The following is an 11,471-nucleotide window of genomic DNA, read 5'->3' as shown; positions in this document are numbered from 1 at the left end:
CTTAAATTTAATCCAAAAGGTAATACAACGATGACGTAATAATTTGGAAAGATTAAGACAGTTGTACTTAGACTGTGATACTCACAGTGGAGTGGATCACAGTTAAAGTTTCCTCTTAGAACTTTGAATCATCATCAACATCATCTCTGCTCCCAAACTGAAAATCTAAATTGTCAAATTATACTCACCTTTTAATTTCTTCCTACAATTGGATAACTGTGGTCCTGCATTACCACTACACTCTATACTCCCTTTTTATCATTCATGTCTTATCACCTTTTCTTTTCTATGCAATACTCTTTCTTTTCTCCTGTTTTTGCCATCACAATGGAAGTGAGGTAACTTAAGCCATAGCCCCATTCTTTAACACTCAAACTCAACCTATATTCTTACAAATAACAAAGGGAACTTACTATTATAATATTAAAGATACTTGCATTATATTTCATACAAACATGGTAGCTAAGGATACATAGCTAGTTACAATACAAAACGTAGTATCAGAAATTACTTGTATGAAAATTGGTGATTAGATGTAAAAGCTGAAAAGAAAAAGGAATAGGTCACTAGATTTACAAAGGAAGATTAACACATTAGTACTAGCTAGTATTAAGATGTCAAAATGTTGAAGATTGGGGTCCCTTTAGCTTAGCTTGTAGAGTTGTAGAGTTGTAGTAACGTAGTTGCATGAATGCTTATGGACTTGTCCTGGGCCTTTTCTGTGGACCACCGCTGTGGTGTAATGGGTCTGGTCCAGAAGGAACCTTCCTCCACTCCTCAGCATAGTTGGGCCTTTCTTCTTTGGATAAGCCCATCAGAATCTGCACTGAAAACCAGCCATGCATGCCATACATTTAGAATAAACATGCAAATTATCAGAGAAAGAAGTAGAAGAAGGAAACAAGTAGTGACCTTTCTGTTAGGGAAGTAGAGATTATGAGTCGGCTTGAGATGAGCATAGTCACATTCATGTCCAGGTGTACAATCTGAGATGCATGCAAACAGATGCAAACTAATTAATTAATTGATTAATATAACAGTACGTACGTATAACCAAATTAATGCAGAAATACATTCAAAGAAAGAGGCTTAGAGAGAGAGACCAAGAGCAGAAGCGGAAGGCAAGTCGTTGAGCAAAACGGAAGAAAGTAGTAGAATGAAGTAGCTAATCAGAGTAAGAGTAGCAGTATTATAACAAGGCATGGTTTTGTGTTGAAATAAAAACAAAGTAGAAACAAGGTATGTAGTGCATGTACTAGTGTACTAGTGTGGCTATCAGCTTAGGGATAGAATGATGGATGAGGAGTTTAAGGAGTGAGTATTTATAGAGAGGGCCGAGGGCCGAGGGGAGTGATTACGTATGTAATCTAAGACAATAAAAAAAATGTGTGGAATGATTACATAATACAGCTAGCCGTATCTCAATTTATCTAATTATTCTTATTTGAATTACTACTACTACTGGAGTACTGGAGTACTGGAGTACTGGAGTACTGGAGTAGTAAAAGTCATTTTTACAAAAAGAAGGAATTCTGATTTCTGCATGCAATTACAGTAGATTACATAATCATATCTATGGGATTTTTACGTCACCCTCACCAACGCCGTCACACCTCACACCTCACACCTCACACCTCTATCTTCTTTTCTCTCTCTCTCAATTCTTCCCATTACTCCGTAGAATTATATCGTTATACAACAACCTACCTGCATTGCATATATATATTTGCATGCATATACAGTTTCACATCTTAATACATATGCACGTCTACTCCGTAACGACGTATAAACTACAACTATATAATCAATTACTTACATTTAAATTTTATATACGGAGTATCATTCAACTTATTATACATTGTGTCGTAGTGGGATAAACTGTTGTTTGGGCTCCCAATTGACTCTCAATTGGGCCACTAAGTCCAAAGCCCAATGGCTCTAAACAACAACATCGAACCTACCAGTGGCTATTCAGCCATCCATTAAGGCCCAAGGCCCAATAGCAATAAATGACCTATGGGCATTTATTATGCAAACACTATAAATAGGCCGCCAAGGCTCACACCTCAAGGTACGTCGAATTTACCGCCTTAAGACTACTCTTCTAGAGAACTTCTCTCTAGAATCCGAGCATCATTCTTACTTAGGCATCGGAGGGGCTTTCCTCGGAAACACCCCCGAGGCTAGTGACTTTGCTCTTGTGCAGGTGAATTCGGACTCCACTCATTCAAACAAGCAAGATCTTCAACACATACAAAAGGGCCTTCATTCGAAGCCCATTGTTTCCATCTTTACAACACCGGAACAATTTGGCGCCGTCTGTGGGGAAGAACACTTCAAAGCCTTTGAAAGACATCAATCACCTCTTTCCGCGAAAATGGTGAATGATGTTGTTAACAACAATGACGACGATATGATGGTGCGGTCAGATTCAGAATCTGACCAAGAGGGGCACCCTCAATCGGTGGCGAGGTCACAGCCAAGCAGAGCTACGACCGCCACAAATGCAGGACCTCCGATTCCAACTAGGGAAGAGCTCACTGCGGCCATGACCATCATGCAAAACTTCCTCTTCAATGAGAAGCAGCAAGGACTGGCAAATGACCGCAGAGAAGAGAGGAGGACCAGGCGAAGGCTGAACGAGCCACCCAGTGCGGAAGTGTCCAGACCCGAACGAGAACTCCTTCCCTTGACAGGTACACACTTGACGTCGAGGTGGATGGAAAGCACGTGGGACACCCAAAAAAGGGCACAACAGCAACCAGATTGGTTTGCGAGACCATCGCCTACTCCAACAGCTCTCCAAAGCGAATCGACTACTCGTAACACTCGGGTCCGAATCTCGGTGCTCAGCAGGTTGAGGCCCTCGGTCCACTCAAGGTTAAGACCCTCGATCCATACGAGACTCGGGGTGGGCGAGCCAAGCAGATCTGGCGAACGACCCGAGGTCAGTAGCCGAGAGAGAAGAAGAGACAGGAGGCATGATCGAACCCCTAGCCCCCATCGTACGCCCGAACGTTCTAATCACAGAACCTCGGCAAACGAAGGCATCAGGGCTAGACTCGGGAAAAGAATCATGACTCCCACGTCATCCCCTTTCTCGGACGAGCTGATCATGGAAGAAATACCGAAGGTAAGACTGCCAGCGCACCTGACCTACAGCGGAATCACAGATCCGAGGGATCATGTCATCTCCTACGAGCAGCAAATGTTCTTGAGTCCCTACTCCGAAGCATGTTGGTGTAACTATTTCCCAACCACGCTAACCGGAGTGGCGGGAGAGTGGTTTAGATCGCTGCCGAAGGGATCGATCAAGAGCTGGAAAAAGCTGAAAAAGAGATTCTGCACACAGTTCGTGAGCAACAATCGCCCCGAGCGAACCACAGCAGAACTGACCTCAATCCAACAAGAAAGAGACGAAAGTCTGAGAGAATTCATGGCCAGATTCATGAAGGAATCAACAAACATACCAAACTTGCAGCCAGACGTGGCCATCTTCGCCTTGAAGCACGCGCTCCAGGAAGGGAAGTTCCGTGACGAACTCTCAATGAAGAACCCCTCCAGAATAGCTGACGTGCTCCAAATGGCTGATGCGTTCATCAGAACCGAAGAGTTCAACAAGGCCGCTGCAAGATTGAAAGGATCGTCGGATCCGAGAGACACAAAGAATACCCAGAGCAAGCCCGAGGGCAGCTCAAGGAAGGGGAAAGAGAAAGTAGGAGCTAGAGAGATGAGCCCGAAGAAAGACGGGAGAAGGGGTGAACTTCAACCCAAGTACACCAACTACACTCCACTAGCTCTGCCCCGAAAAGAGATATTTAGCCTCAACAGAAATGACGAAAAGTGGAAACTACCTGGGAAGCTCAAGTCCAACCCAGCTCGGAGAAACAAGAACAAATGGTGCGAGTTTCATGATGACTTCGGTCACCAAACCGAAGAATGCAACTCGCTGAAAGACAACATTGAGGACCTCGTTCGCCGAGGCTACCTGAAACAGTACTTGTTAGACCGAAGGGAGGAAAAAGAAAAGGCCGCAAGCGGCAAACAACACGAGCAACCCCAGAAAAGGATCTACGAAGCAACAGGGCACAAGAAGAATGACATCCTAGTGGTGTTCGGGGGACAGAAGTCTGGCCAGGCCAGCAAAAAACACCTAAGAGCCCTCTCCCATCGGGTCAACTTCAGCGCGGTGGGAGACAACCAGCCACACCCCCCGAACATGACCTTCACTGCTGATGATTGCTTCGGAGTCCAGTACAAACATGACGATCCTCTGGTCATTTCCATGGACCTCAATAACCACAACGTACATCGAGTGTTAGTCGACGGAGGAAGTGCCGTCAATATCATCTTCAGAAACTGCTTCGAGCAGCTGATCCTCGAAGAGCCAGAGGAAGCACTGACGAAAGTCAGTTATCCTCTGATCGGATTCAACGGATCCGCAGCTATCCCTCGAGGAAAGATCACCCTGCCAGTCACAGTGGGTGAAGGCCAGGCAGCAAAAACCCTTCGGGACGAATTTTTGGTGATGGACTGCGACTCCGTATACAACGTAATCATGGGGAGAACCATGATTCACAAGATGCAAGCAGTCCCCTCCACATACCACCAGCTGATGATATACGTCTCGGATGCAGGATTCGCCGAACGAATCAGAGGTGATCAAGAAGTGGCGAGAAGAACCTGCCACACTGCTGTCCGAAAGCCCAAACTAGGGGACGACCCCGAAGAAGAAAAGGGAGCTACGGGAGAGGAAAGCGAGGCAAAAAGGAGAAGAGCAAGCACGAGCAGCTTGTCTCCCGCAGAAGTTGATGCCCGCCCCGAAACCCTATCTCCCGAACCAGATCAAGAAATGGAGGATATCTTCCTCGAAGAGGATTCAGACAGGAGCGTCCGAATAGGCAAGGGCTTAAGCTCGGGGCTCCGAATCGATTTGATCCGATTACTCAGGGATCATAAAGACATCTTTGCATGGTCAGCAGCAGATATGCCAGGGATAAATCCGAAGCTGATTTGTCACAAGCTGGACGTCAACGCTGAAGCTCGGCCAGTCAAGCAAAAAAAGAGGAACTACTCCTCGGAGAAAAACAAAGCCATCGCCGAGGAGGTGAAAAAGTTGCAGGAGGCCGGATTCATTGAACCATGCATGTATCCGAAATGGCTGGCCAACGTGGTGATGGTCAAAAAAGCGAACGGCTCCTGGCGAATGTGCGTGGATTTCACAGACCTGAACCGAGCCTGCCCCAAAGACTGCTATCCCCTGCCAAGGATAGATCAATTGGTTGACTCCACCAGCGGCCATGCACTGCTCAGCTTCATGGATGCCTTTTCAGGCTACCACCAAGTATTCATGCACCCCGATGACAGAGCAAAGACAGCGTTCATCACAAGCGCAGGAGTGTTCAACTACAAAATGATGCCTTTCGGCTTGAAAAATGCCGGAGCCACCTACCAGAGGCTAGTTGATCACGTCTTCGCCGACCAGAAAGGGAGGAATGTGGAGGTCTATGTGGATGACTCCATCGTAAAAAGCATCAAGGAGGAAGACCACGTCAAAGACTTGGCAGAGACCTTCGGAAATCTGAGGAAATACAGCATGAAGCTGAACCCAAAAAAATGCGTCTTCGGGGTGAAGTCAGGGAAATTCCTCGGATTCATGGTGAGCGAAAGAGGAATTGATGCGAACCCGAACAAAGTCCAAGCGGCATTGGATTTACCCGAGCCGAAGACCAAGAGAGATGTGCAGAGGCTAACCGGCAGGTTAGCCGCACTAACAAGGTTCATATCAAAAGCCTCGGACAAGGGAGCCCCCTTCTTCAAAGCACTGAAACCAAAGAACCTCCCCGGAGGAGAAGCAGAACCAGTCAAGAAAAAGGGGGTCCCGAGGAAAGTGGATCCCGAACTGATATGGGAACAGGAGCAAAAAGAAGCTTTTCAGCAACTCAGAGCCCACCTAGCTCAACTACCGACACTGGCCAGACCAAAGGAGGGGGAAACCCTGTACCTATATGTCGCAGTTAGCCCTGGAACCGTCAGCGCAGTGCTTCTTCGGGAAGAAGAAAAGAAGCAACAGCCAATCTACTTCACCAGCCGAACACTTACAGGGGCCGAAACCCGGTACCCACTCATCGAGAAAGTCGCATATGCAGTAGTGGTAGCTGCACGAAAACTGAGGCCATACTTCGACTCCCACCAGATCACAGTGCTAACTGACCAACCGCTCGAAAAAGTACTCGACAAAATAGAGAGGTCAGGAAGATTGGCTGCCTGGGCCTTCGAACTATCAGAGTTCGGCATCAAATATCAGCCGAGGACAGCAATCAAAGCACAAGCATTGGCAGACTTCTTGGCCGAGTGCTCATACCAGGAAATGCTGAATGATACGAAAAGCACTTGGGAGGTCTTCACTGACGGATCTTCCACAATAAACGGCTCAGGAGCAGGAGTTGTACTAATCCCCCCGACGGGGAAAAGCATAGAGTATGCATTGAAGTTCGGCTTCAAAGCAACTAACAACGAGGCCGAATATGAGGCCGCAATCGCAGGGATAGAGCTTTGTTTATCCCTGGAGGCCGAGCATGTTTGCCTCAAAACTGATTCCCAGCTTGTAGCCAACCAGATCCGAGGGGAGTATGAGGCCAAATGGCCCAGCATGACAGCTTACTTAGCAAAAATCAAGTCCTTAACGTCAAAGTTAAGATCCTTTGAAGTCATTCTCATTCCCCGAGGACAAAACACGCAAGCAGATGCACTGTCAAAACTCGCAAGCTCAACACTCATCGACCTAAACAGGTCGGTCCACGTGGAAGTTCACCAAGAGAGAAGCATTGACTTGCTACCCACCACAGTATGCAGCTTACGTACCGAACCCAGCTGGATGGACGCAGTAGTTGCATACAAAGAAAGGGGAGAACTTCCCGAGGATAGGCTGCAGGCAAGAAAACTGAAAAGATTCAACAAGTGGTTCATCATCAGCGCCGAAGGAGAGCTCATGAGGAAATCATTCTCCGCTCCGCTGCTAAAATGTGTGGGTCCAACAGACGCTGACTACATCCTAAGGGAAATCCACCTCGGGATATGCGGAAACCACATCGGAGGCAGGACATTGGCACATAAAGCCCTTCGGGCTGGGTACTGGTGGCCCACTATGGTTTCCGAGGCAAAGCAGATGGCAAGGAAATGCGAGAAATGCCAAAAGTTCGTACCAGCCATCCATCAACCAGCTCAAACCCTACAATCAACGCTGTATCCATTACCATTCGCACAGTGGGGGTTAGACATCATTGGTCCCTTCCCCTCAGCGACGAACCAGAAGAAGTGGTTGATTGTAGGAGTCGACTATTTTAGCAAATGGATCGAAGCCGAAGCTGTCTCCTCCATCACCGAACCTCAGGTCCGCAAGTTCATATGGCAGAACATCATCACAAGATTCGGCATACCAAGACTGATGGTCTTCGACCACGGGAAACAGTTCGACAACACCCCGTTGCAAAAGTGGTGCAAACAGTTCGGCATACACCTAGCGTACTCGGCAGTCTGTCACCCACAAAGCAACGGGCAAGCCGAAGCTGCTAACAAACTCATCCTCAATGCACTCAAGAAAAGAGTCGAGGATGACAAAAACAAATGGTTAGAAGAGCTACCCGGAACGCTATGGTCCCTTCGGACCACTGAGAAAGAAGCTACCGGGCAAACACCGTTCCACCTTGTATACGGATCCGAAGCTGTAATTCCTGTGGAAATCGGAACAGAAAGCCTGAGGATCCAGGCATACAACAGGTATGATGGGCTCCAAGGAGAAAGCAACAACCAACTTCTATCCGAAGCTCTCGATCTACTGGACGAAGCTCGGAACGATGCAAGGACACTCAACGCAGCCTATTTGCAGAGGGTCAACAAGCATTACAACCGAAGAGTCAACGCCAGACCCCTAAAAGTCGGTGATCTAGTACTCAGAAACGCCGCCTCGGTTCAGAAAGGACGGATCCATGGCAAACTCTCAGCCACTTGGGAAGGACCATACATCATCCATTCCGAAAAAAGGCCAGGCACGTATATGCTGAAACAGTTAGATGGAACAATTTTGAAGAACCATTGGAATACCGATGTTCTCAAGAAATATTTTGTATGATCTCTGTCTGTAAACCAAGTAAGTTGTTTAATGAGAAGAGGAAAGCCATTGGCACCATGAGTTTCATTAAACTTATCTCTATATTTATTGTCCCTTTATATATACATGCAGCCTCGGATCTGATCAATCCGAGACTAAAAACAGGATTGACTTTGCCCATTCCTTGATAAAATGCAAGAAATGACCAAATCATACACTTCAGGGAATCGTCCAGAATCCTCGGATTCGCGGTACCCTAATAAAATTTGTTCGCAACAAACAGTCGCTCGAATCAAGTTATAAAACTCCGGCTCAGATCCACGGATCGCCGAAGGCATAACTAAAGAGGCAGACTAGCGATCTCTTGCCCAGGTTTCCGAACCACAAGAGATCGGAAGAACAATCCAAACCTCTGAGCAGATCGACGGATTTGAAGAGTCTGGAAACTAAAGAGTCTCTTAGCAGATCTACGGATTTGAAGAACTCGCAAAACTAAAGAGTCTCTTAGCAGATCTACGGATTTGAAGAACTCGCAAAACTAAAGAGTCTCTTAGCAGATCTACGGATTTGAAGAACTCGCAAAACTAAAGAGTCTCTTAGCAGATCTACGGATTTGAAGAACTCACAAAGTCAAAGAGTCTCTTAGCAGATCTACGGATTTGAAGAACTCGCAAAAGTTAAAAAGTCTCTTAACAGATCTACGGATTTAAAGAGCTCGCAAGATCAAAAGGTTTTTAGCAAGTCTACAGAAAGAGGAGCTCGAGAAATCTACGGATTTAAAGACCTAAAATTGCGAAAGAACAAGTTGAAAAGAAGCAGCCAAGTAACAAACATTCATTTTTTATTCAATATTTGGGGAGAGTACAAATACATTGAAAACCTCAAAAATTGAAAACAAAATGAAACAGTTAAAATCGGCAGCCATCAACAGACAATACCGGCCTACCGAAGTACTAAAGAAAACAAAAAGAAATGAGTACAACGCAGCGCCGAGGCAAAAGGGGGAAAGGCAAGCACATGTTCGGAAGTCCTCAACTGGAACCGACCGACTCTGAAGAAGACGACTGCCCGAATCCCTAACTCTTGGGAGTCTCAGGAGCATCCCCCAGAGGAGCATCCTTCGAAGAACCCCCAGCAGTAGTATCACCTTCGGAAGCCGCCTTCTGGGCCCGAGCCTCTGCAAGAGCAGCTTGGCGTTCAGCTTCAGCTTCGTCTCGATCGGCCTGGCACTCCACCAAGTGATCCTGAGCCCTCATCCAGAGCGGAACCTTCTCATTCCAAGGGAAATGAGGCATATGCTTCGCGAACATCCGCCGAGCACCCAGGATGCCATTCCAGTATTGCTCCCTACACTGATCAGCAGTGTAGAGGTCAACTCTCTCTTGCTCCAACTTCCGAATGGCAGCATCCTTCTCTCGGATCTTCAGCTGGAGAACGGGCACCTTGTCAGCTTGATTCTGAACAATCTCCCGGTGCTTGATAAACTGCTGAAGCCTCGCCTCCGCTTCCTGGCTCTGCTTAATGGCCGCCTCAAATTTAGACGTCATCTCCTTGAGAAGACTGTCTTTTTCTTCAAGTTCGCTCGCAAATTTGGCAGCCATTTCTCTCCTCTCCCTGTCGAAGGAAGCTATCTTTTAAGCATCCTCTTCAACCTGGAAAGTGAGCTTCCCAACTTCGGCCCCGATCTGTTCCGCCGCTTCCCTAGCCTCACGACTGTACTGAAGGTACAGTTGCTTGATCTCCACCATCTCGGCCATGAGCTGCCCAGCCTTCTGGTCCAAGACAGGGATATCACGAGCATAAGCCTCCTGATACCTCCTCAGTTGCCTCTCCTCAACCGAGCTACACTCGGAAGCGAACGAGGACCAGAAAACAGCCTGGGAAAGAAGAAAAGACGAGAAAAGATGAGGAAAGAAGAAAACAACAAACCAAAAACGGAACTCAAAACAAAATTTCCAACACTTACCTCATTCAGATAATATTGGGCCATCATAGCTGGGTTCCTCTCCTCAGCTCCAGGAACCCTCCACTGCGGGTTGGCCCGAAGAAGATTCTCCCGTGCAGCTTCGGGACCCACCAAAGATCCCACGTGAGCCATGGGGTTCTCCCCCAAAACCGGAGCTCTAGCATAGCGAGCCATCGCCTCCCTTACCTCCTCGGGGATCCGTTTCAGCGGAACATCCGAGCAAGGGTCAGCGTGGATCAGTCTATCCAGGGCCGAGGTCGAAGTAGAGCCCAAGGTCGAGTGGCGCCTCTTCCTCGTCAGACCCTGCTCGGTTTGCTCCTCCTCAGCAGAAGGGACCTCCTTCTCAGCTTCGGGAACCTCTATGTGAGCTTCGGTGAGATCCACCATCTCCTTATCTGGACTTTTCTCCCTTTCGAGAGAAACGTCAGCAGATTCTTCCTTCTGCTCGGCCACAATAGGGACATCCGAGCCAGGAACAAGGTCGGCTTCAATTGCCTCCATCACCTTGGTTATATCCTGGATCTCGATCCCTAAAGCAGCAGACGGCTTCAGCGGAGAGGGGATGGTATCTTCCTCAGCCAACGGTTGGTCCACGGGAGGCGGTTCCGCAACCACCACACTCTTCAACTTCTGCCCTGGCAAGGGCATGAAGTGAAGGAGATTTTTGGGAGGAGGCATGACTTCCGAAACCACTTCCTACAGGGCAAACGCTCAAAGGTCAGTTTCAGAAAAAGAGAGAACGGACCACAAAAAGCTCTAAGTCAGAACAAATACCTTCTCCGAAGACTGAGAAGCTTTCGCCTTCTTCGGATGCGCAGAAGGCCTCAAAAGAGTGCTGCCCTTCCTTTTGCGCTGATCCTAAACAGAGGAAACCAAGGGTCAATAAATGTAAAAGAAGACAAAGGAAGGAATAAAGAAAAATCGCAAAGTACCCGGTTCCTAGATAAAGAGATATCTATCCGAGCCGGAGATGAAACCGAAGGAACGGCACGCGGCACAGCGTCAGTCCCAGGACCCTAAAAAGATGGTCCAGGACCAAGACGTTAGCCGACGGCAAACCAGAAAGAAAGACAAACAAAAGACTTCGAGATATAGAAACACTCACCGGATCCGAGGTTGTCCTCAAATCAGGGAGCACGACTTTCACTGGAACAGCTTCAGGAGAAGAGGCAGAATCCCACGGATCAGCTCGAACTTCAGATATCCGAGCGACACCCGACGGAGACAGCACGTAATCCTTCAAGCGAGGATTACGAGGATTCTCCTTCCCGAACTTATAATCAGGGGCCGAGTCGTGAATGGTCTTCAGATCCAAAGAAATACCCAAGACCACAGGATCAACGCAGCTAAAGCCGTACTCTGCAGAAACAAAGCACAAAACAAAGTCAATAAAAC

At 47.5% G+C, this 11,471-nt stretch overlaps 2 protein-coding genes across 2 annotated transcripts; both read right to left on the bottom strand.

Annotated features, from left to right (window-relative positions):
* Nucleotides 1-409: 409 nt before the first annotated feature.
* Nucleotides 410-1,420, bottom strand: LOC130461859 (uncharacterized). Its single transcript, XM_056830098.1, has 3 exons — nt 1,104-1,420; nt 913-986; nt 410-821 (listed from the first exon to the last, which is right to left on the bottom strand). The coding sequence occupies exons 1-3, from the start codon at nt 1,201-1,203 to the stop codon at nt 696-698; spliced, it is 300 nt and encodes a 99-aa protein (XP_056686076.1). The 5' UTR covers nt 1,204-1,420; the 3' UTR covers nt 410-695.
* Nucleotides 1,421-1,514: 94 nt separating this feature from the next.
* On the bottom strand, nt 1,515-10,211 carry LOC130461390 (uncharacterized). The gene is made up of 3 exons (XM_056829480.1): nt 10,077-10,211; nt 9,776-9,987; nt 1,515-1,539 (listed from the first exon to the last, which is right to left on the bottom strand). Exons 1-3 carry the CDS (start codon nt 10,206-10,208, stop codon nt 1,515-1,517), a joined length of 369 nt encoding a protein of 122 aa, XP_056685458.1. The 5' UTR covers nt 10,209-10,211.
* Between the last annotated feature and the right edge of the window lie 1,260 nt (nt 10,212-11,471).

The sequence above is a fragment of the Spinacia oleracea genome, chromosome 5 (assembly GCF_020520425.1).
Source record: "Spinacia oleracea cultivar Varoflay chromosome 5, BTI_SOV_V1, whole genome shotgun sequence".
Classification (NCBI taxonomy): Eukaryota; Viridiplantae; Streptophyta; class Magnoliopsida; order Caryophyllales; family Amaranthaceae; genus Spinacia; species Spinacia oleracea.
Note: the sequence above shows the minus strand (reverse complement) of the source record. Positions and strands in the feature narration are given on the sequence as shown.